The sequence below is a fragment of the Hylobates moloch genome, unplaced genomic scaffold (assembly GCF_009828535.3).
Source record: "Hylobates moloch isolate HMO894 unplaced genomic scaffold, HMol_V3 SCAFFOLD_15, whole genome shotgun sequence".
Classification (NCBI taxonomy): Eukaryota; Metazoa; Chordata; class Mammalia; order Primates; family Hylobatidae; genus Hylobates; species Hylobates moloch.
The window spans coordinates 17,025,286-17,050,358 of NW_026652290.1; the positions used below are offsets into that span (position 1 = coordinate 17,025,286).

Genomic DNA, 25,073 nt, shown 5'->3' on the forward strand with positions numbered 1-25,073 from the left:
TGAGGCAAGCATCATCAGGCAGTCAGAGAAAATTCCCAGTAGGAACGACAGAGACTAAAATAAGAAAATAGTATGGGGAAGTGGGGGTGGTGGGAGCAAGGAAGGAGAAAGAAACCTGGAGAAAATAGGGAGCAAAAGAAAAAAAAAAAGAAAAACGGTGACCTCCTTTCATTATTATCCCTGGATAGATAGAAGAAAGTATTGCCTTCAAGAAAGAAGAACAGAAGGCCACAAGAAGGAATTTTATGGCAACTAGAGCTTTTAAAAATTACTAAGTTTCTCTTACTCCCTACTAAGAGAAACAGTAAGACAGAATGATGAAAAAGAAGATCAAAGCAGGGGTTCCAAGATCCAACAAATAAGAATTCCAAAAGAAGAACAGAAAAAAATTGAGGAAAGGAAATTGTGAAATAAATAAGAAAGTGAACATGAGTTTCCATATTGAAATAGATGATCAGGGGTCCAGTTCAATTACTGAAAACAGACCTGTACCAAGACCCTGTGTCATGAAATTTCAGCTCATTAGACATAAAATAACCTTCAAAGGAGGGAAGTAGGAGGTGAGGAAAGGAGAGAGAGGGAAAGAAAGAGAGAGAGAGAGAGAGAAATTTCATATACAAAAGAGAAGGAATCTGAAGAGTATGGAACAATTCAATAGCAATACACAAGATGAGAAAGTAATGGAGAAATAATATCAAATTTCTTAGATAAATTGATTTTCCACCTAGACGTCTATAGCAAACAAACTATCAATCAAGTGTGACAAAAACATTTTAGAATATGCAAGTTCTCAAAAAATTTTCCTCCACAGAAAGCTATGGAAGGATATGCTCCATCAGAATGAGGAAGTAAATCAAGAAAAAGGAAGATTTGGGAGAGGCTGGTAGCAGAGTATTTCATTCAGGGATTGCCCAGGGTGGCACAAAACAGATCTGTAAGCAAAGAGACGTTTATTGTGCTCGAATACAAAAGTCCAGTGGGAGCAGTCACAATGCAACAGTTCCGTGATATCCCAATATGCCCAGTGCTGACTGTCTGTCTTGTCTTGCCAGAGCTGGTGTACAGACTCCATCCTCATGCTTGCCTCATGGTGCTATGGTGGCTATCCCATCTCTAGCTTTTCATCTGTATTCCAGGCAGGAAGAAGAATGCAGCAAATGAGGAAAGAACAGCCTCTACCTCAGAAAAACAAAACTTTCTTAGAAAAATTGTCAGCAGCCTACTGCTTTTGTCTCCTTGGCCAGAATTGCGTCACCCTCTAGCTGCAATGGGCTGGGAAATATAGTTTTTAGGTTGGTATATTAGTTTGCTATTGCTGTTGTAATAAATAACCATGAAGAGTGGTTTAAAACAAAGCAAATGTATTGCCTTACAGTTCTAGAGGTCAGAAGTCTGAAGTGGGCCTCACTGGGCTAAAATCAACGTGTCCTTGGCAGGGCCAAGTGCTTTTCTGGAGGCTCCAGGGGAGAATTTGTTTTTTTAATCTCTTCCAGCCTCTAGAGGCCGCCTATTTTCCTTGACTCATGGCTCCTTCCTCTGTCTTCAAAGCTTGCAATGGCCAGTTGAGTCTTTCACACCTCGTATGACTCTGACTCACATTCTTCTGCCATCTTTTTCCATTTACAAGGACACTTGTGATTATATCTATCTATTGGGAAAATCCGGGGTCACCACCCCATCTCAAGGTCAGCTGGTGAGCAACCTTAATTCCATTTGCAACCTTGAATCCCCTTTGCCATGTAACATAAGACAATCACATGTTTTGGGAATTAGAACACAGACATCTTTTTTGTTTTTATTTCTATTTTTATTTTTATTTTTAGTAGAGATGGGATCTCGCTTTGTCATCCAGGCTGAAGCATAGTAACGCAATTGTAGCTCACTGCAGCCTTAAACTCCCAGTTTCAAGCAATACTCCCACTTTGGCCTCCCAAAGTGCTGGGATTACAGGGATGAACCACCACATCTGGCCAGGACACAGACATTTTTAAGAGACCCTTATTCTGCCTACTATCTACTATACTGGGCATAGTAGATATAGCTGCAGGTTTGTATAAAATCTGGGTCATTTCACTTTTTCATTTGAGACAAAGTCTGGCTCTATTGATCAGGCTGGATTGCAGTGGTGCCATCTTGACTCACTGCAACCTCTGCCTTCTGGGCTTGAGAGATCCTTCCACCTCAACCTCCCAGGTAGCTGGGACTACAGGCACACACCACCAGGCCCAGCTAATTTTTGTATTTTTTGTAGAGGTGGGGGTTCACCATGTTGCCCAGGCTAGTCTTGAACTTGTGAGCTCAAGCGATTCACCTGTCTTAGCCTCCCAAAATGCTGGGATTACAGGCATGAGCCACAGCCCCTGACCTGGGTCATTTTATTTAGTATGAAGGGAAGTGTGAATTTAGGCAGGCACACATGCTAAGGATTATGGAGTGGAAAGATGGGAGGAGGCAGGGGTCTCCAATGGTACCACAGAGTCATTTCTCCAAACCCAGACTGAACCTCTGCTGTACTTCAAGTTACACGAGAGACACCTACCCTTATGTGGTTAAGCCACTTTAGCAAGGCTTGTGTTCCATGAAGCCAAATGTAAACCTAAGGAAACTTTCAGGTTTTAAGGTAAGAATTCAATGGATAATGTTTAAAACCAAAACAAGGAGAAACGCCAGGATGAGCACGGTATTGGGAAGTAGGAGGTAAATATCAAAAGAAACATCTAAATCAGAATTTAAAGAGGTGCCCCCAGGGAGCAGATTCAGAGTTGGGGAAGTAGAGGACAGAGCATGGCTGACTTCCTTCAGAAATGGTTTTCATGCCATTTGACTTACTAAGCTTCATTTATCTGTTATTGTGCTTAGTGAAAATCGATTTTTAATTTAAAAGTGATGATAATAGTTGGGAGCACCTATAGCAATAAACTAGGAGGTGCAAGAAAATTATCTACCCATGCAATTCCCCCAACTGGGCTGCATCAGGCTGGAAGTGTCATGAAATGGTTTCCGCAGGGGCCACTGTGGAGCACAACCAGGAGGTGACCCACAGCCTTGGCACAACAGTGGTCCACATTTACCTTCCCCAGCGAGGGTGCCCAGCATCCTGCTAGCCCTCCTGAGCTACAGAGGACAGGAAGTTGGGGCGGAATCGTTTTCTTTCCCTAACGAGATCTCATTTTAGGAGCAGAGCTCAGACGAGCAAACCGAGAAAAGAAAAGTCAGGGGCTGGTTTCAGGGAGAAGAGTGACCACGGGCCATTCCTTGGGCCATGTCTGCTTCTCTAAGCCTGGCCCTGGGGAACAAAACTTAGATCTTGATCATCCAGCATAGCTCTGGCATGCTGAGCGTGTGATACACCTGTCTCCACCGTCAGGCAAATGAGTGGGTTCGCAGGCAGAGGCCTGCCCTGCCAAACAATGCTCCCCTTTGTCCCCGCCCAGGGCTCAGGAGCCGCAAGGAAGCCAAATCCATCAGCACTTGTCAGGGCCCTTGATGCACACAATGCAAGTTATGATCCACACTCCCCGGCAAAGCTCCAGGCTTCTAGCAGGCAGCATTAACTGACACGCAATGTGTCAGTCAGCCTTCTAAAAGCCAGGGGTGGGGACCCGTGCAAGCGGGCCACTGAGCTCTCATTTCCAGAAGCCAACCAGAGCCAGTGAAGGGGCCGCAGAGACTCCGACACATCATTTTCATAAAAACAGCCCCAGGAGAGCATTGCATTAGGAAAAATCATTTCCCATATTGGCAGCAGGCTCTTCCGATGGCTTTAGCAAACACCATACACACCAAAGCAGTGCAGTGCACGCCCTTGGCTCACGTGCCCGACCGCATACGGGACAGACTAGGGATGAGGGAGACTGGAAGTATGAATTCCCGAATCAGACTCCCTACAAATGCAAAACCGCCTGGAAAGGGTTGCCCCTCCTTCGTAGACAGCAAGGTGACAGGCTTTACAGAAGCAAGGGGATTTTGTGACCAAAAAGAACCTGGAAGCGGCCTCCTTGGATGCTGCCCATGTTATTGTGTGCATTTCTTGATGCATCCTGCAAACCACTCCGGGCTGTCCTATTCTGTTCTGTCACCCCCTCCCTGCCTCCACCCTCCCACCACGTGACTGCCAGTCACCAGGCCAGGAATATCACAAGCGTCTTCCTTGGGCAAACAACCGTTCCTCTGCAGACACCTAGACTGACCCTGGCACTCGACACAGAGGGAGGGGACGGAAGACAAGTGTGTGTTCAAAGTCTGCAGTCCCCTGGGGAGGGGTCACTGGCACCATCTGCCTCGGCCACCGGGGCAAGGCAAGTTCAGAGCTACAATTAGTGCTGATTCAGCCACGCTCCCTTGCTCTCATTCCCTAGGCTTCCCTACAAGCCTAGTTATGGGCATGAAATGAGCTAGTGGATGAATTTTCAGAAAAGCAAACGTTCCCTTAGAAATACAAGATATTTGGGCCAAATAATATCAAGTAAGATTTCGTTGTTTTTGGCCAAAGGTCACTGTTTAACTTAAAGGAAAGCAATAAAATATATGCAATATATAAATTCTATAAATTATAGTTGTAGAGTAAATTATAGTAAAGTTATACAGTAAATTATAGTTATATAGTAAATTATATAGTATCACTTCTTTTGGTGTGATAATGGTATTGGAGTCATGTAAAAAAGAATGCCATTCCTTCTCAAGATACATACTGACCTGTTTACGAATAAAATGACAAGATGTCTGTTTGGTTTTTTGTATTTTTTTTTTTAAATTTTTTTGGGGATGGAGTCTAGTTCTGTTGCCCAGGCTGGAGTGCAGTGGCACGATCTTAGCTCACTGCAACCTCCTCCTCCCAGGTTCAAGCGATTCTCCTGCCTCAGCCTCCTGAGTAGCTGGGATTACAGGCCTGTGCCACCATGCCCTGCTAATTTTTGTATTTTTAGTAGAGATGGGGCTTAGCCATGTTGGCCAGGCTGGTTTCGAACTCCTGACATCAAGTGATCTGCCGGCCTCGGCCTCCCAAAGTGCTGAGATTACAGCTGTGAGCCACCGCATCCAGCCTGTTTGTTTTTAATAATAAGGAGGAGGAGGGAGGTGAATAGGGCAGGACTGGCCAAGGGTTGATGGTTGTTGGACTGTGTGATGGGGACATGAGGGTTCATGACACCAATTCTGTTTGCTTGAGCATAGGTTTGAAATTCTCCATAATATAAGGTTGAACAAAAACACAGTTTAAAATCAAGACAGAATAAAGAATAAATCAGTGAGTGTACAAACTTATGCATGCAAATGATCAGATCTGGCCTTGCTTTGAAATTGTAGTGGCTAAAACAGATTTGGTTTTGCTTTTTGTAACCAGACAGTGAGAAGGTAAGGAAGCTCCTGTGGGTGTCAGACAATAAACCACTCGCTGGTTTTTGGTTCTTGTTTTTGAGATGGGGTCTCACTCTGTTGCCCAGGCTGGCACTCACCATTTCTGGTAGGACTCCAGAGCAAAACCTAGTGACATTTACTCTCAAAATATATCTGCTGTAGTATCAGACTTATGTCTAACAAAATTAGTGATCAGATGGGAGGCTGACTATCCTGAAACAGGATACAGTTTGATCAAGGCAATAGGTATGTTTTAAAAGGACAGACTGGGCCTGGTGGCCATGGTGTCTCTTGCCTGTAATCCCAGCACTTTGGGAGGCGAGGTGGGTGGATTACCTGAGGTCAGGAGTTTGAGACCAGCCTGGCCAACATGGCGACACCCTGTCTCTACTAAAAACACAAAAATTAGCCAGGTATGGTGGTGCACACCTGTAGTCTCACCTACTTGGGAGGCTGAGGCAGGAGAATCGCTTGAACCCAGGAGGCTGAGGTTGTGATGAGCCAAAAATCACACCATTGCACTCCAGCCTGGGTGACAAAGCAAGACTCTGTCTCAAAAAAATAAAAAATAGAAATAAAAGGACAGACTGGTCAGGTATAATGGCTGGCAACAATCTCTTTTAATCACCTGGTACCCTACGGTAAAGCATCCCCGAAAACCTCAAGGATATTTGTATTACTTTTTATGTTATTTGAGAGAGCCGTAATTCCATTTTTAGCTGGTGCATTGCTCAAGCCAATGTTATCTACTGAATCTTATCCTCTGGCTAGTTTGGTTCTTAGCAGGTTGTGTTGGTTGAGATTAAGATTAGAGAGGTAATATCAAAACCGCCAGTTCAGTACCTGAATTGTAACAGACACATCCACCTGCAGAGATACTCTTTCCTTCTGATTGGCAAGATTGTAACCTACTTCTCAATTGATTTCAGCATCGAACACCCTGGGCTGGCTCAATTCCTTTCTACACCTGCCAAGAAAATCTAAGTGGATAATGATGCTGACCAATCTATGGGCCATGGGCAACACAGGAAGTCAGTGGGCCTGCAAAAAGCTGGGCACCACGTGTTACGGGTAATATTCTCAGGGCCCAAAATGGGTGGCACCAGCCTCCCTGACCAGTAAAAGGAGGCAGGAAATGGAAGCTGAGCTCACGGTGGGAGGAAGCTGGGTGTGGGTGGTGGTGGCAGCCCTGGGCAGAGAAGGGTGTGTTTCTGAGGGCGCCTTGTGCCCTACCTGTTTGCTGCAGCTTTCCAAACCACAAAGCCCTGCCTGCAGCTCCCTGCCAAAGCTGATCATAATCTGCCACGCTATCGGCATTGTCATCTCTTATACAGATGCACATTGAATGCCTCGAATTCTGAGGATGATCCCCTGAGGAATCTTGCCTTTTCCCAGCGCCATGCTGCTTGTCCATCCAGGCACGTGGCAGCAACACCACCACAGGGATGCCCAGGGTGCCAAGCTGCATGCCTGCTACCTCCCCTCCCTCCTGCTTCCTCAGCCCGCCTCTTCTACCCCAACCCTGAGCCTCAGAAGGAGGCCGAACCATCTGCCCGTTTTCATTCTTGTCTTTTGCAGTTGGGAAATGAATCTTCAGTGACAGAGCCCACAGAGGAAAAACACCCAAACCCGACCCTCCCTTTAACCTTGCGAGCGCTATCACCCAGCCAGATACCACCACTGTTTCCCGAGGACTAAGAGAGATGGCTCTTTGCCTGATGGAGCTGTGAGGACGATGATGGGAAACGGGCATGCTGGCATCGGAGTTTTTCTGGATTGGAAAAAGAGGATTTTACTTTTCAGCACCTGTCAGCATGATAGGTTGGCCAAGAATTGTACACTAAACAAACACACACGCCTACATCACCCCTCCTCTCGAGCAGGCATAACCCACTGGGGAAGGAAACAGCTCAGGAAGGCAGATGACAGGGGTTCGTGAACCTTGCTAGTTTCTAGGGCACGATCCATTTTAATCTCCGCCAGAGGACTTAAAAATCTATTCTGTCAATATCTCCCTTATTAGTAAAGTTTGGGTCCCAAAGCAAGAAAACTAAGGCTTAATTTTGACTTAGAAGATTGTTGTTGTTGTTGTTTTATTATAAGTTTTGATTACGTAGTGTGTGTGTATATATATGTTATTCACTACATACGTAAATAACATATTTATATATTTTTAATATATTTTATATTTTAATATAACATATAATACATATTGTATATTATATAATATGTAATTATATATTAAAATATATAATTATACATCTATTTTAATATATAAAGTATATTTTAATGTATATATAAATTATACACATGTATATGCAAATGTGTATATCAATATTTATGTATATATTTAGATTTGAAAGCCTTGGGGGACATGCAGGCCCATATCCTCTCGTAGATATCGTAGTGGGATCCTGGCTTTTGGTTATTGTCTCCCCCGTGTCTCCTATTCCCTTTCCATCCCATTTTTTTCTTGCAAAGAACAAGCAATGACTGAGGCTTTCATAGCCATTGTCACAGAATAGGTCCTGTGGGGAGTTAATTTGTAAAAAGTTCCTGGACCAAAATAAAGGTAGTGACCAAAATGAAGTCATCTCTGTTACCTCCCAGTGGGTATCGATGTGGAAACAGTAACTTGCATCTGAAGCTTCTTTGTGCACAGCCCCACTGTGCTGATGAGAGCAGACAGGGTGGGAAAGAAAGGGGCACACAGAGTGGACATGCGGATGCCGCTCCTCAAGCCCTTGAAGAAACCAAGAGTTGGCCGCAGCCCTGACCCATAGTTCTGGGAGATGGGTCTGTGGTAACCCCGCAAGGGAGAAGAGGACAAAAAGGCCAGGATTCCCAGGGCTCACCCAGAACAGCCCATCCGTCCAGATGGGTATCCTTGATTCCAGTACCTTCCCTGCTCACACATCTCTTTCATCCATTCATTGTACCACTTTGAAGTGTAGAATATGCAAAAGAGAGAATAAAATCATATCATCACCACATGTAGTTTGCTGTGTCATGCTTATCCTGGTGGATGAAAAAGAGGCCCATGAACCTATGGAAGCTATTCTTGCCACCTGGGTTTATAAGCCAATAGGCTATGGCAGAGGTGACGGGATGTCATGCCCATGCTTATGCTATATTACATAAGACCCTCACTTGCTAGCTGACTCAGTCGAGGGGCTCTCCTTGCTGGTTTGATCAGTAAGCAGCCATGCTGGGAAAATCCCCTGTCCCTAGGAGCTGAAGGAAGCCTCCAGCTCACAGCCAAAAAGAAGCAGGGTCCCTAGACCCATACCTGCCAGAACTGAACACTGCCAGCAATGGGAGTGAGTTTGGGAGCAGATTCCTCCCCACTTGAGCCCCTGGAGGAGACTATAGTCAGGCCAACACCTTGACTGCAGCTTTTGAGACCCTGAACAGACGCCCAGTTAAAACTGTGTCCAGATTTCTAACCGAGAGAAACTGAAATAATCACGTGGTTTTTTTGTTTGTTTGTTTTTTGCCATACAAATGGCTGGTTTTAATTTTTTTAGAGGAAATACTATAATTAAAAAAAAAGAGTTCCAAAATATTTAACAGAATCTCCAGCAATGATTATTTCCAAAATGTAAAGATTTGAAACATAATTTATACAAAACTAAAAACCACAAGGATTCATTCTTGCTTTTTCCTTTTTTAAAAAATCCAGACAATTTGTCACAAGAAAGTTCGGCATGTGATAGCAGCTGTAGCCTCAGTCACCCTCGGAATCGCTGTCCCTCCTCATGAGGACAGAGCACCGAACTGAGGACAGCAACACGTCTTCAATCAGCTTCTTAGGGTTTTCCTCCAGGTCCGTCATAATCGCTCCAGATTCAGACAGTTTCCATTCCAACTCATCTCTTGTCAGGTTCATGCCGCCAAACACCAGAGGACCAATAAACTGAGCCTTGATATCTCCTTCCAGGTAAACAAATATCGTGGGCAGATTCCTATCAGGATAATTGGGTATGCAGGTTGTTGAAATGGCTTTGATAAATTTGACATCAGGAAACTTCCTGGCAAGTCCACTGAGGTGCTGATTTATCAGGGCACAGAGGGGAATTCCTTGCTTGTAAAGGTGCAAGATGACCCACAAGCCCTCGCCAGCTTTGGTAACTTCTTGAACATAATCCTTCCCTGAGATCTCCGAAACTTCTCCAAATTTATTCTTCAGTTTAGTTGCTTTCCACTCAGCCAGTCTCTGCCGTCTGTACATTTCAATAGCACGTTCATCCTCCTCGTTAAACTCGTCTTCATGATCCTCCAGCTCTTCCAAAGTCATATCTTCATATGTTTTCACCACTGACTACTGGAGGATGTGCTGCTCCTCTTCTGCCTCCTCTTCCAATTCTTTCAGACTTTCCTTGGAGGGTAAGATACCCTTTTTGCGTAAGATGTCATTCCACTCAGTGTCTGCGTTGGGGTCCTGCATCTTGTTTCCGGTTCAGTTGCTCAAGCCCACATGTGTTGTTTTAATCTGCTAAATTCATGGTAGTTTGTCACACACAAATAGAAAATGAATACACCGACCATCTCCCACCAACTTACCAAATATGATAAATGTTCACATGGAAGAAATGTACAGACTCATACATCATCTATTCAAGAGCAGTCCTTTGTTTTTTAACCTGTGTTACAGGCTTGTTAGGAACTGAAAAAAATTACATTTTTTATTTTTATTTTTTGAGCCAGAGTCTCACTGTGTTGCCCAGGCTGGGGTACTCTGGTGTAATCTTGGCTCACTGCAACCTCTGCCTCCTGGGTTCAAGCAATTCTCCTGCCTCCCATCCTAGCCTCCCAAGTAGCTGGGACTACAGGTACACAACACCACACCCGGCTGATTTTTTGTGTTTTTAGTAGAGATGGGGTTTCACCACGTTGGCCAGGCTGATCAGGAACTCTTGACCTCATGAGATCCACCCACCTTGGCCTTCCAAAGTGCTGGGATTATAGGCGTGAGCCACCACTGCTGGCCAAAAATTTACATTTCTATAATTTCACATAATAAGTTCAGTAAGCATTGTCACTGAAACAGCAGAAAGGGAGCTGGTTCTAGCTGAAGACAAACTTTGAAAAGGTTTAAATTTTGCTAATCTTAAATCAGATCACTGTTGTTTTCCACTGGACACACTCCAGGGCATGGTGGTGACCAACACAGTCTGCAAACCCAAGTGCACATTGAACCCGACCCTAAAAGGCAAAGGTCAGAGAAAGGGTACACCTCTGACCTCCTTCCTGCACAACTACAAAGTGGAACCCAAACTTTGGCTAAGAGCCTCCCCTCTTTGCATGCTCCCCAGGCTTGCCCCATGTTTCCACTTTTCCCTGATGCATCCTGGGCTTCTTGGAGGTCATGGTGAGAGACAGGACTGGCTGGACTTCCTAGGCTGACTAAGAATTCCTAAGCCTAGCTGGGGAAGGTGACCGCACCCACCTTTAAACATGGGGCTTGTAACTCAGCTCACACCCGACCAATCAGGTAGTAAAGAGGGCTCACTAAAATACAAATTAGGCTAAAACCAGGAGGTAAAGAAATAGTCAAATCATATATTGCCTGAGAGCACAGGCGGAGGGACAATGATAGGGATATAAACCCAGGCATTCGAGCAGGGAGCGGCAACCCCCTTTGGGTCCCCTCCCTTGTATGGGAGCTCTGTTTTCATGCTATTAAATCTTGCAACTGCACACTCTTCTGGTCTGTGTTTGTTACGGCTCGAGTTGAGCTTTCACTCGCCATCCACCACTGCTGTTTGCCACTGTCGCAGACCCACTGCTGACTTCCACCCCTCCGGATCCAGCAGGGTGTCCGCTGTGCTCCTGATCCAGTGAGGCGCCCATTGCCGCTCCCGTTCGGGCTAGAGGCTCACCATTGTTCCTGTGTGGCTAAGTGTCCAGGTTCGTCCTAATCGAGCTGAACACTAGTCACTGGGTTCCACGGTTCTCTTCCATGACTCATGGCTTCTAATAGAGCTATAACACTCACCGCATGGCCCAAGGTTCCATTCCTTGGAATTGGTGAGGACAAGAACCTCAGGTCAGAGAACCAAAGGCTTGCCGCCATCTCGGGATCTGCCCGCCTCATCATGGGAGTGGCTCGCCACCATCTTGGGAGCTTTAAGAACAAAGACTCACCTGTAACGGTGGCTCTTGTAATCAGTGAAGGGAGATGCTAGCTTGGCCTTAAACCCCACAGCTGGGTCCTCACCGTGTCCAAACAGGCTGGATCTGCTCGTTCCCTGCCAGGAGGAGGGAGGCCAATGAGAAATGTATCACTGTGGCTCATAGTGCACCAGAGAGTGGAGACTATATCAGAAAAGACCCCGCATGATTTCCAAACTGATCTTTTAATTTGGGGGAGGACCACGGGCTGTGGGGATGCTGGGATACAGGTCCATAGGTTCACCCTCTGCAAAGGATCACACATCTCTCCTTGGGCCACACAAACCAATTGCTCTTCTGTAACAGGAAAAGGGTCCTGATCCAGTCCCCAAGAGAGGGTTCTTGGATCTCGCTCAAGAAAGAATTCAAGGCGAGTCCAAAGTGCAAAGTGAAAGCAAGTTTACTAAGAAAGTAAAGGAATAAAAGAATGGCTACTCCGTAGACAGAGCAGCCCCAAGGGCTGCTGGTTGCCTATTTTTATGGTTATTTCTTGAAGATATACTAAACAAGGGGTGGATTATTCATGCCTCCCCTTTCTAGACCATATAGGGTAACTTCCTGACATTGCCGCGGCATTTGTAAACTGTCATGGCGCTGGTGGGAGTGTAGCAGTGAGGATGACCAGAGGTCACTCTCGTGACCATTTTAGTTTTGGTGGGTTTTGGCCAGCTCCTTTACTGCAAACTGTTTTATCAGCAAGGTCTTTATGACCTATATTTTGTGCTGACGTCCTATCTCATCCTGTGACTTAGAATGCCTTAACTGTCTGGATATGCAGTCCAGTAAGTTTCAGCCTCATTTTACCCAGCTCCTATTTAAGATAGAGTTGTTCTGGTTCACATGCCTCTGACACTTCCAGCTCTTCCACTCACACACATCTTCCCTGTCTTGGGGCAGAGGGCAGTAGCCTCCTACCCTGAGGATTCTCGAAGGTCCGGGGTCTGAGCAGCTCCATCAGAAGCCCCATCGGGGACCTCTGAGGTCTCAGTGACAGTCTCTGGGGACAGATGGTGGCTCCCCAGGACCCTTTCCCTTTTAAGCCACTGGCAGAGTCCAGGCACTTTCACGAGATTGAGAGCTAGAAGGTCAGAGAGCGGGAGAGAATCCAGAGGCAGGTTCAGGGTTTCTGTTTTGCTCAGCCCTGGATGGCCAGGCCCAGCCTTCTGCATTCTACTGGAAGGAGGAGGAAGACGGGTTTAGTTCTTTCCAGGGCAGGAGAGAGAAGCACAATTGTGGGCTGGGTTCCTCCTGCCTCTGAACACACCGCCACCCCTTCTCCCAGGTGCTGGGCTGGGGTGTGTGGAAGATGAAGGAAAAGTGAATTAACTAAATGGGGTTCCTGCAGTGTCTGGGAAGCCTCTAAACCCCCGAGCACCTCAGGCCTCCCTGCCCTGATTCAGAGGTGAGGTTACCTAAAAGCCAAGGAAGCCTGGGCTTCGGGGACCCTCACTCACAGGCCCTCTTCCAAAAAAGCCCTGCGCCTACGTTTGTATTGGGACTTCTGTATTATTTTTCCCAAAGGGCGCTCCCCACGTTGGTACACTTCCGGCCCCCAAATCTGGATCCACCCTGGGAAGGGACAAACTGGGGGCAGCCTACCCACATTCAGCCAGCGGGGAGTCCGACCGGCCTCGGTATCTCCAAGCGAGGTAACAGTGGTCGCCCCTTGCCTCCCTCCCCCCTCCGGGGCGCATCGCCCCTTGCGTGCAAAGCCCCGGCACCTCCACGAGTCTCGCCCCCGCCCTGCGCAGGTAAACAGCCGCCGGCCGCCGGCCGTCCGCCCTGCAGGGCAGCCCGGGGACCTGCCCTCGGCGCCACGCCCGGCGCCCCGGGGAGGCCCAGCCCGCGGGCCCTGCCGACTGGGCGCCGCGCCCCGGGAACGTGCACCGGGGCAGGCAGCCCGGCCTCACCTGGCCCCAGCGCGGAGCCGGATCACACCTGCCTGCTGGGTGAGCCGAGGGCATTCGCAGAAGGGAAGGGACGCGACCTGGGAAGGGACGCCTGTGGCTTAGAAAGACCCTCATGCAGGGCGGGGCGTGGGGTGCGCTGATAAACATTCCTGGAGCTGTATAATTCGCATCGCAGATTTGTCCCTTTGCCTCAATCTAAAGGAATGGGAAAGAACAGCCGCTGGGCTCTCATTTGCTTCCAACTTGCACAGATTCAACTACCAATTATCCGAGGAGAGGAGTGCAGTGCAGGGCGTTGGGCCACGAAACTGAAAGCTGAGGGCGAGGCGCGCTGGGGAGGTCGATTTCTGCGTCCTGCTGCCTCCACGCACAGCGAGAACCCACCCTGCCACTGCATTCCTGTCCTCACAGGTAAAGTCAGGATACTAATATCTACCTCACGGGGGATTCAAGGAAGTGGTGAGAGCGTAAAGCCCCCTGTCTGCTAGAGTGAATACCTGAGCAATGGCCTTCCGGTCCCGTCTTCAGCACAGCAGGACGAAAATGTCTTCTGCTGGGATCCCAGAGAAGATCCAGACGCTGACACCTGCCCCGACCTCTCTAATTCTCATCATACCAGTCACCTGGAAGAAGGGTCCGTTCAAAGCAAAGCCTGTAGCCAATGAGTTGTTTCTGCCATCAAACAGTCGAGGATATGAGGCCCAATAGGCAGTCCTGGTTTTTTTGTGACAGAGTCTCACTCTGTCGCCAGGCTGGAGTACAGTGGCATGATCTTGGCTCACTGCAACTTCCACCTCCCGGGTTCAAGTGATTCTCCTGCCTCAGCCTCCCGAGTAGCTGGGATTACAGGTGCACGCCACCATGCCAGCTAATTTTTGTATTTTTAGTAGAGACGGGGTTTCACCATGTTGGCCAGGATGGTCTCGATCTCCTGATGTCGTGATCCGCCCGCCTCGGCCTCCCAAAGTGCTGGGATTACAGATGCGCCGGCCAGGCAGTCCTGTTAAGCCATGCCACACAGCTTAAAAAAAGACACTGGCAAGCTCAAGTCCTGAAGTTACCAGCTGAAGGAAGAGACTTAAACCAAGCCAAGGGCTTCCTATGACAGTTCTGAAAAACCCTCTTCCCTCTTGAGTCCATACAACTGAGAAAAGAGAACGGCCGGGTGCTGTGGCTCACGCCTGTAATTCTAGCACTTTGGTAGGCAGAGGCAGGCAGATCACTTGAGGTCAGGAGTTTGAGACCAGCCTGGCCAACATGGTGAAAGCCCGTCTCTACTAAAAATACAAAAATTAGCCGGGCATGGTAGCGCATGCCTGTAGCCCCAGCTACTCCAGAGGCTGAGGTGCAAGAATTGCTTGAACCCAGGAGGCGGAGGTTGCAGTGAGCTGAGATTGTGCCACTGCACTCCAGCCTGGGTGACACAGCGAGACTCTGTCTCAAAAAGAAAAAACAACAACAAAAAGGGAAAACCAAAGGTAAAATTTGATTCACAGGACTGGTCAAAGTCCTACACTGGTAAAATCATGGCCTTGCTAAAGAAATTTAGAGCATTGATCAGGAAGGGATAAGACCCAGAGAATCCAAATGGAGACAAATGAGAGGATTTGGAAAACCTGAAGTTCTCTGAATCACCCAATCCTCAAAGAGCCTCCTTTATCAGCGGAAACCCTCTTCTCCAGTCTTCTGATGCACTTCGTAACGACACTACCATTTCTTTCCCTCCTTTGCAGCCTCACTGCAAGAGCAAGCCAGTTCTCATGCATTACCCTTGACTGTCTCCAGAATGGACAGTTAGATCCCAGCACTTCAGAAAGAAGGACAATGGCAAGCTCAAACCAGCAAGGATAAGGATTAGAAACCAACATGATTTTGGAATTTTCCTAACTAAGGGTGCTTAATAAATGGGTGGAAGGATATCATTTTACATTGGTCTGATGTTGTTGACATACATTGCAGAGATTCTGGATTGACTGTGCTGGCATGAGAAGCTGGGAGTGACTTCTGAGCTGGACTGACCACTGGACACCAAGTGATTATCCCTAATGTATTACATGTCATTTGCAACCCAAGCTGTCCATCATGTACTGCGTCATCTGACACACTCATAAAATCCCATTACCAACTGGAAATGGCTTATGTGGGACTAGCTCCTAACCAGGTACTGAAGGCACAAGTGCATTATATGCATAGGTAGATCATTCCCTGTGTGCCTACCCCGACCCTTTCATCAGTCTAATACCGGCCTCAAGGGAGTTTCCCAAGAGCTAGTGACTAAGAGAGGAAAAACCACTGATCCTCATTTACAGATAGCTTCACACCATATGCTCGCCTACCTGTTTTTGTTTTTGTTTTTGTTTTGGAGACGAAGTCTCGTTCTGTAGCCCAGGCTGTAGTTCAGTGGCTTGATCTCAGCTCCCTGCAACCTCTGCCTCCCGGGTTCCAGCAGTTCTGCCTCAGCCTCCCGAGTAGCTGGGACTACAGGTGGGTGCCACCATGCCCAGCTAATTTTTTGTATTTTTGGTTGAGATGGGGTTTCACCGTGTTAGCCAGGATGGTCTTTATCTTCTGACCTCGTGATCCACCCACTTTGGCCTCCCTAAGTGCTGGGATTATAGGCGTGAGCCACTGCACCTGGCCCTACCTTCTAAATAGGTGACTGTGATGTTATAGTTCAGTGAGGATGGCAGGTGAGAGGGAGAACCTCCTGGGGAGGAGAATTTGAAGCATGTAACTCTGTGTCCACTTTGCTTGGAAGCAAAGAAAATTTGATGCAAGAAGCTACACGCACTTCTGAGCGGTGTAGATGGGGGTTCTGTTCAACAGGTCACAAACTTGAAAGAAAAATGACTGGAGGTTTAATGACAGAGGAGAGGTGTGGGAAGACATACATGGCTTCACTTCTCAGAATGGGCCAAATTTGAAAATGTTTGTTTCTTGAGTAAAACATCATCCAAAATACCCACTATAGCAAAAGCTAATAATAATTAATTGAACCAGGCCATCTGCTTATGTGTGATGATTTCTTTCTCCAGGCACATCATTGCTTCAACTGATTCATAAGCAGAAGAGTCTGTGCTGGCAACACAGGAACTGTGATGGATTCAATCACTTAGGCTTTCCATTATCAATGCAGACCCGGCCCCTGGGTGCACAGAGTCATCAGTGACCACCCCTGAATGCCACAACTGACCAGACTCCAGGGACACCATGGACTACTTAGTTACAGACTGATGACTTTGGACCTCTTCTGTTATAGAAAGGGCAGTGATTTCTTCTCACGGAAACAGGCTCATGTCTGACTTTGGAATTGACCCCTCTGCCTGTAGATCATCATGGCATGCTCTACAAAATTGCTTCTGACCACAGAATTCACTTTACAATGAAAGAGGGAAAGCAATGGGTGATACCCTTGTCAATGGATCCTGTCACCCAGAAGCAGTCATCTGTATTCAGCTGTGACGTGATTTATGGAAGATTTCATTTCAGGACTGAGAGACGATCATACCTAAGGAGATTGAAATATCGTCCTTTAAGGTGCTTGTTTGTTCTGAACTAGGGAACATCACGTGGTGCTGTTTCTCCCACAGCCAGACTAAACAGGTCTGGAGGAAGGGGAAGTAGGCACGGTGCAACTTCCATCTTACTTAATGACTCTCACTTTCTTCAACTTTTTCTTCCACTGATTAGCGATTTTATTCCCAGGAAAGGAAGGTTGCACCATTGAGGCAGCTGGCCACTGGGGTGGCTCCCTTTGGAAAGGGCATATAAAGTGTTTGTATGAGTGACAGTTCCATTAAATAGACATTTTTTAAAAAGGTGAAATTTGGGGAATTAGAGTGAATATAGATGTTGAACAGAAAAAGAGTGATATAGCAATAGTCTGGACATGTGGGCTGGCCACCTGGAATTTCACATGCCATTAGGTCAAAAAAGTGGGTTGACAAGGCTGGCTGCAGTGACTAGTCCTGGGAAAATGCTGCTATACCATGCGGGACAGGCCAGGGTGGAGGCTATGAATGAAACTCAAGTGGTTCTCTCAGGAACTGCCTCCTCCTCCTCCTCCAGGGGTGGGAGTTAAAGGAAGACTGTTACCATCATGTATATGGGCAGGGCCACCTTGGTCTCTGTGCCCTTAGGAAGGAGAAATAGGGTCACAGCTAGCAGGTCACACCCCCCTCATCTAAGGTACTGGCTGAAGACAGCATGGACTTGGAATGGAATCTGGAAGCGGGAAACCTAAACATCATCCAGGGTTTCTTCTCTAGGGCAGGAAATGGGTGCTGTAGCCTCTTATTATACTTCCTGTGTTGTGTGTATCCTGAAATATTTTAACTCATTGCCTCTCTTTCCTCTCCCTTTATTCATTTTATTGTACATGGAATGCACGGTTATGGTTAACTTTACACTTCAGCTCAAAGATACAGAATAATGAGATAGGCTTATTATCCCATGGAGGAGGGGTATCCATTACTCAGAGACCCTGAGTACAGGAGTTGAAAGACATTGGTGTAACCCCGTTGGAAAGGGGATGAAAGCAGTTTTGATTGTACGAGGAATAGCTACATATTTTAAGCAAGAGTTTTTTCTTTAAGTAAAACTAGAGGAATTAGAGTATATGTTGATATTGAACAGCAAAAGAGTAAGGCTGTAATGAACTTAATAAACCCTTTTTTTCTATTTTGACTCTGCACCATATGAACTCATTCCCAAATTTGGAAAATCCACTATTATGTGAGTCTCAGGAAGGGGCAAGATCAGCTATTTCATGGGCACAGGATCTAAGCTCTGGCAGCTGGATGTTCTGATCTAGAACTTCAAATGTGGAGTCAGGACACCAAGAATCCAGCTCAGTGTAGAGTTTGTTCTTGTGACGGCAGTGGTGGTGGCATCAAGGTACAGCAGTGTCATTAGTGGTGTCCAGGATCTAGGGACCAGCTCTGGGGACCATGGCATCTAAACCAAGCTGTTCTCCAGGTGTGATTGGGTCATGGCCCCAGACCTCTGGCTTTCTTGGATCCAACCCATTTTCAAGGCCGATTCTCTGAAAGAGCCTGTGAGTTCCCTAATAGGTTTCCACTCATTTCCTTTCCTGTTTAAGTAAGCTGCTGTTGGATGCTGTTGCTGCAACCAAGAATCTGACTAGCCCTTCCCATCTGAGCTCTTTCCTTTGCCTCTCCTAGTGTTGGCTCAGGGAGGTGTTAGTTCCAACTTTAGTTAGCTCTTTTATGATCATCCTTGCATGAGAAGTACTGAACGTAACACAGGTCATCCACAACATCCCCTTTATTGATATTAATCACAGTTATGAGGTCTTGTCCATCAGAAAGCACAATGTGCATTATGTAGAACTACATACAAAGACATAAAAATAAAACATACATACACCAACCACCACACCAGTTAATCTCAACCAAGCAAACCTCTGAATGTGTCTTCAATTTTGATCATCAGTGCTTCGGAAGAACATACACAGACCCAGCCCAAGGTCGGCCTTTGGGGTCTGATAGCATTCACAGAGCAGGAGATTCACCCTTGGAAGCAATTGAATGTGTAAACTCTGACAGCAGACACTGACAATGCAATGCCTGCATACCTGGCTCCTGGGCTGTCTTCCTTCTCAGCAGAGCCCACTCAAAGTCTCACGTGTGCCTTTAACCAATGAGGATGGCAGGCCTTATCTGTGTTTGAAGTGGACAAGTCATTGCTACCCCTGTTGGAGAAGCTATGTAAGAAGGAGTAGGCTGGCTTCTGGTCTAGTTTGACTCATTCTTTATAGGGACATTTCGGAATGATGAGTTGCCTAAAATTTACTTTAAAGGGGAAATGTAAAATTACCTCTTCTTTTCCTATCCCCTTCTTCCTTTCCCATCCTGAGCCCTCTGGCAAGGTCTGTTGCAGCTCAAGAGCTTTTGGTCAGATTACAAGTTATCAAATGGTCGACAGGGAAGGACCCACTGCAGATTCCAAAAGTCTTTCATTCACTTGAGTTAACTGAAATGGCTCCTTCTCTGAGTAATGGAAGAGTTTGAGTTCTAGCAGTTTGCCGGTGTCTCCAAGTCTCTTAGAAACATGATGGCTATAAACTTATCAAAATAAATGCCTAAGAAATTTGGAAAGCGCGAGAAATGGCCTTGCTCCTGGAATCCACTGACAGCAGAGGCCTCCGATCAAACCCACACTCTGTCTGTCTCTTCTTTCCACAGGGCTCACTGTGAGTTCACAGTTGTCCTCATCCCCTTTCCTTCAATAATGTCAATCGTTGCCTTAAAAAAAAAAAAAAGCCAGACTAGCCAATTTCCTTCCCTTTGTCTGTGTCCCCCTCCCATGTAGTATCAGCTTAGGAGGAGGTAAAGGAAGGCAAGCTCCTCTCTGGGCTGGCTCGGCCTTGGAAGGTAGCTTGCTATCTTTATGATGCTCCAGTTCCAACATTCTAGATGGGGAGAGGCTCAGCAGTGATGGAGCAGGAGGGGCGGATGAGAGGTGTGCTGGCCACTCTGCCCTGAGTCACTAGGCCACCAAAATGCTTAGGAGACGTCTCTTGGTAGCTCGCTTCTATAGGTGACCTTGAGGAGTTGGGCGGAAGATAGAAGGTCCCAAAGTGGAGATTTCCCTGATCTGAAGTTCCTTGATAATCCCACTGAAGAGGGAGTCCATTCAGTGGCCAAAACAAAGAATCTGTATTTCCATGACACCTTAAAATTCCCCATTAAATCAAAAATCTCCCTCAAAGCAAAGTAAAAATGGTTCTATTATAATCAGAGTCAATCAGGATAATGAGATGAAGAAGAGAGGAAGGAAAAAAAGTTTTAATGTGAAGAAAGAAGCTTGTTGTCCCATAGAAGCCAACCACTGCTGTTTCCTCGTATGGCCTTTCCTGGGGTCCGAAGCATCTCAGCCCTAGCCCAGGCCGACGTCCAGTGACATCATCACTACAAATCCCAGGATGGAGGCCCAGGATGCCAGTTTCCCATTACCACTGGAAGAGAAGGACAGGGAGAAAAGTAAGAACTTAATGCTCCCTGAGGCCACGGCTAGGGTGAAGGCATCCTCTGCAATGTCCAATTCCAAGAGAAAGCACACTACCATTAATAATGGTAATATTTACTGGGGCTTACTATGTGCCAGGCAAACTAATGAACTCATGGAACCCCACAAGGTCAGTATCATAATTATCCTCATTTTACTGGTGGGGAAACTGAGGCAAAGAGAAGTCACTTGCCCAAGTGATGGTTCTGAGGTCCACATGTGAGTAATAAAGAGGAGTGATTATTTCTTAAAGATATTATTTAATCTGGCCTTGTAAACTAGCCTCAACATTATTCTTCTATAAAAACCAAAATAGGCTGGGAGTGGTAGCTCAAGCCTGTAATCCCAGCACTTTGAGAGGCCGAGGCAGACAGATCACCTGAGGTCAGGAGTTTGAGACCAGCCTGGCTAACATGGCGAAACCCTGTCTCTACTAAAAATACAAAAATTAGCTTGGCGTGGTGGTGGTTGCCTGTAGTCCCAGCTACTTGGGAGGCTGAGGCATGAGAATCACTTGAACCTGGGAGGCGGAGGTTGCAGTGAGCCGAGATCACACCACTGCACTCCAGCCTGTGTGACAGAGCAAGACCCTGCCATATAAAAAAAAAAAAAAAAAAAAGAAAGAAAGAAAAAGAAAGAAAAACAAAACAAAACAACAACAAAATGGAACAAAGCAAACCCTTACTCCTACCTTCTGACACCTGGCCTATAGCTAGCCAAGGAAGACATGTATGTATCATCTTGAATGACATTTTAGAGCTCACCTCTCCCCTCATTCCAGCCCCAGAGAATCGAGAGACAGGATGAGAGAGAATATACAAAAATGACAGTCCACTGCATCAAGGGACAGGGGGCAGGTGTGTATGCCACTGCCTGGTGTCACCTCATTTCTTGACCCACATGCCCTTTGCTTCTTTTCTTTTAGTTTCAGAGAGCACAGTTGAGGAAGGAGTGGGGATGATCTTGGGAAGGGGCAGAAAGGGGAGGGAATAAGGAAAGGAAAGGCAAATGAAGAAAGAGCATATCCCAAGGCTGGGGTCCCAGCTGGGAGTGGGACAGGGACAGACAGGGAGGGAAGGTTCTCCAACCTGATCTGGGCTTCGGGGATGATGTCATCCATGACCACGTAGACCATGGCACCGGCAGCAAAGGCCAGAGCGTAGGGCAGGATGGGCTCAGCCAGCACCACGGCAAAGGCACCAAAGACCCCAGCCAGGGGCTCCACCATGCCACTCAGCTGCCCATACCTAAGGAGAGAACAGAGACATTTACCACTGCAGGGGGAGGCAAGCAGACACTCCACGTGCCCAGACTGTTGGCTCAACCCTAGCACATGGATGCATGCCATTCTACATCATATCTGAGCACGGCAGTGCAAAAGCACATCATTGTTTTGTTGAAAGAAGCCCACATGGAGGAGGCTGTGACATGGCCTTGCCCTCAGGCAGCACTCACCAGAAAGCTCTCCAGGTGGAGAAGCCTGCCCCTCGCAAGGGAAGGCTGACAGCCAGGCCCTCGGGGAAATTCTGGATCCCGATTCCAATGGCCAAATTCCTGAAAAACCAAGAAAGCACATGAAGGCTGCTGTCTGGAACAGGTGCCCACACAATGGGAGTCCCTGGCCGAGGCCCAGACCTCCTTGGGTACTACGAAGCCAGGAGGAGACCTGTGACCTGCAGTAGGAGAGGAAGGAGAAAGGTCAGGATGTGTGTGTAGGTAAAGAGCAGGGGCCGCAGGAGGGAGTGACGTGAGCCCTCTACCCGTCATGCTGTCCTGGGTCCTGGGCAGGCTCTGTCCTTACAGTGCTTTGCCACAGCACAGAACACACTGGCTGGCTCTCAGGGTGCCCTGAGTTCTGCCACGTGGCTGTATAACTTTGCACTTTTCATTTTACTTTCTACACCTCTGTGTATTTATTTATTTATTTATTTATTTATTTATTTATTTATTTATTTAGAGATGGAGTCTCACTCTGGAGACTCCAGGCTGGAGTGCAGTGGCATGATCTCAGCTCACTGCAACCTCCACCCCCCGAGTTCAAGTGATTTCCAGCTAATTTTTGTATTTTTAGTAGAGATGGGGTTTTACCATGTTGGCCAGGCTGGTCTCGAACTCCTGACCTCAAGTGATCTGCCTGCCTTGGCCTCCCAAAGTGCTGGGATTATGGGCGTGAGCCACGGCACCCAGCCTACACCTCCGTTTCTTATATACAATTTGGGGACAACAATATCTACCATAAAGGATTGCTGAGTGACCCAGTGACCCAATAATGCCTATCACATGCTAGCATAGAGAGCTGCTCAGTGCATTTTGGTTTCTATTCCGTTACAGCACGGAAATGGGTATATCACATTTTATTCAGAGGCAACTTCAGAAATGGGACAAGGAAGTGCAGCTGCAGACGCTGATGGTGCCACACATCTGACTCTGGGCTCAGCTTCTCCGTGGGCTCTGCAGGTCTGGCATCATCGCTGCATTTCTTTGGGCCCCAGTGGTGCTCAGCGATCCTCTCACCTCCTGCCTCTGCAGGACAGTGACGGGCTGTGCCGATAGATGCCTGTCTTTGAGAACCTGCTTTCTGCACAAACCAGGCATTGGAGTGTGACAGGAGGGAGAAGCAAAATGGGATGCGTACAAATGCAATCTGTGACCGCATGCCTGGCCTCAGGGGGCTTAGTATTTAGCCGTGGAGACAACACAGGCATGTACTTGAAGAACCCTCATTGTGGATGCTGCAAACTACAGCAAATCAGCCAAAATTCAACTTGCACAGGAAGCAGAGGCATGAGGGAAGCAGAGGAGGGAAATGGGGCCAGTCCGAGTGCCTTAGGAAGGCCCTTTTGCACATGAGACTCTACCTTGGTCAGACAGGTCCAAGAAGCAGCCCCTCCATGAAGGGCCATCTGATCAACAACAATCTAAAGGGCGTGAGAAGAGGGTGCCGCTCGGCAAGCAATGCTGGTGTGTGGCCCAAGGGAGTTGTGGGTAGATTAGATAGAGAAGGGAAACTCCACCATCACCGACTTTCAGGTCAACTGGCTCATGTCCATCCATCTTCCTGCCAATAGGAATCCACCCATTGCTGCAAGGGAGTGTTGTAGACTCGTAGCTGGGCCCCCCTGCCTATGACCTGCCCCAGCCTCCCGGGACTGGGACACACTCGTGACCCTGAAGGTCCCGTCAGGCCTGATCCAGCTGAGGCCCAAGTTCCAGCCTCTAACAAGGAACACCAAGGCGAATCCCCAGTTTAGCATCTGACCTCCATTTTGCTTCAGGGTTTGGCCTTTACCTTGTTTTTTTTTTTTTACCTTTATTCCCCAACTGTTGCACATGTTTCATCGAGGTTTGTAGTTCCAGATACCTCAGGAAGAAGTAGCCCCCACCTCGAGTCTGCCAGTCAAGTAGACTCTTAGGAAAAGTCCAGCCCTAACAGAATCTCACACCTGTCACTCACATGTGGTTCATATAATTAATGCCCATCCCTTTTTGACAAGATTACAATGAGCCCCTCAGCATCTACCCATCAGCTTAAAATCTGCCCCCCGTGTGCAACAGCGTTGAGAGCCACTGGCCTAAGCAGGCATCATAGGAGGTGAGGATGAGGAAAGCAGTCAAGCCCACCTCCCTCCCAGGAGCCCCTTCCCTGCTATCCCAATTCCCAGCACAGGCTGGGAGCCGAGGACACCTGTGGCCACTACTGAAGGCATCAGGAGCCTGCAGCCAGGGTGCTTACTGTATACAAGATCTGATTTGGAGAGCTCTGGAGGAGAGCTGGAGCAATGCAGGACAGGAGTAGCAAAACAGGTGGTATTCAGGGATATGGATACGTAACAGAAGTGATGGAGAATAGCCAGCACCCCGTGACAGGGATGGTCCCCCTTGGGTGGGGTGGGGGGAAGGACCCCTGGGCTGACTTAGGAGCTGTGGGGCCTAGACTGGCTGGGGGGTGGGAAACTGTGAAGAGAGACAAAGCAGCTTCCCCAGGGGTCATCTGAAAAGTGATGGCATCTGAAAAATGATCAGTTCCTTAATTAAGGAAATATTATGGTCTCTCGGGACTGACAGAGCCATTGAGCCTGTCTCTCCCACCTGCAGGCAGGACTGTTCATGAAGTGGAGTGGATAGACAAGAAGACACCCCACCACACCAGCCCAGGACATGTCCACGAAAGCTGCATCACTCAGCGTTTCCCATGAGTCTACCCAAATCCCTGTCTATATCACCCAAGTTTGTGCTCTCCTTTGACTCCTTAGGCAGGGGTTCCGACACGCTCCAACTTCATCCCTTGATCTAGGGGGCAGCAAACTTTCTCTGTCACGGGCCAGATAGTAAATATTTTAGGTTTTGCAGTCCACTCTTGCAACCACTCAACTCTGACATTGCAGGTGCAAAAGCGGCTACGGACAATATATAAACCATTGAGTGTGGCTGTGTACCAATAAAACTTTATCTACACAAACAAGTGGGAGGTCAGATTTGGCCCATGGGCTGCAGTTTGCTGACCCCTGCCCTGACAGTTCAGTGGCTGCAGAAAGATCTGACAAGATGAACCCACAGGCCCTGGGCATTGCAGACCCTCTCTCTTCTTATGTTCTCATGGCCCTG

The 25,073-nt window shown here is 47.5% G+C and overlaps 2 protein-coding genes across 7 annotated transcripts in view; both read right to left on the bottom strand.

Annotated features, from left to right (window-relative positions):
- Positions 1–8,905: 8,905 nt before the first annotated feature.
- LOC116483279 (phosducin-like protein 3) lies at positions 8,906–9,812 on the bottom strand. The gene has a single exon (XM_032753642.2). The coding sequence runs from the start codon at positions 9,650–9,652 to the stop codon at positions 9,083–9,085; it is 570 nt and encodes a 189-aa protein (XP_032609533.1). The 5' UTR covers positions 9,653–9,812; the 3' UTR covers positions 8,906–9,082.
- Positions 9,813–20,171: 10,359 nt separating this feature from the next.
- Positions 20,172–25,073, bottom strand: part of SLC39A11 (solute carrier family 39 member 11) — a 463,694-nt gene continuing 458,792 nt past the window's right edge. For all 6 annotated transcript variants that reach the window (XM_032176498.2, XM_058428502.1, XM_032176499.2 and 3 more), the window contains 3 exons: positions 21,924–22,022; positions 21,557–21,715; positions 20,172–20,418 (listed from right to left, as the gene is read on the bottom strand). In XM_032176498.2, the coding sequence (XP_032032389.1) occupies positions 20,340–20,418; positions 21,557–21,715; positions 21,924–22,022 (337 nt within the window). In that variant the 3' untranslated portion in view covers positions 20,172–20,339. The remainder of the gene's footprint in view (positions 20,419–21,556; positions 21,716–21,923; positions 22,023–25,073) is intronic.

Excerpts from the sequence above, each read along its gene's own strand:
- LOC116483279 (XM_032753642.2), bottom strand. The coding sequence starts at position 9,652 with ATGACTTTGGAAGAGCTGGAGGATCATGAAGACGAGTTTAACGAGGAG.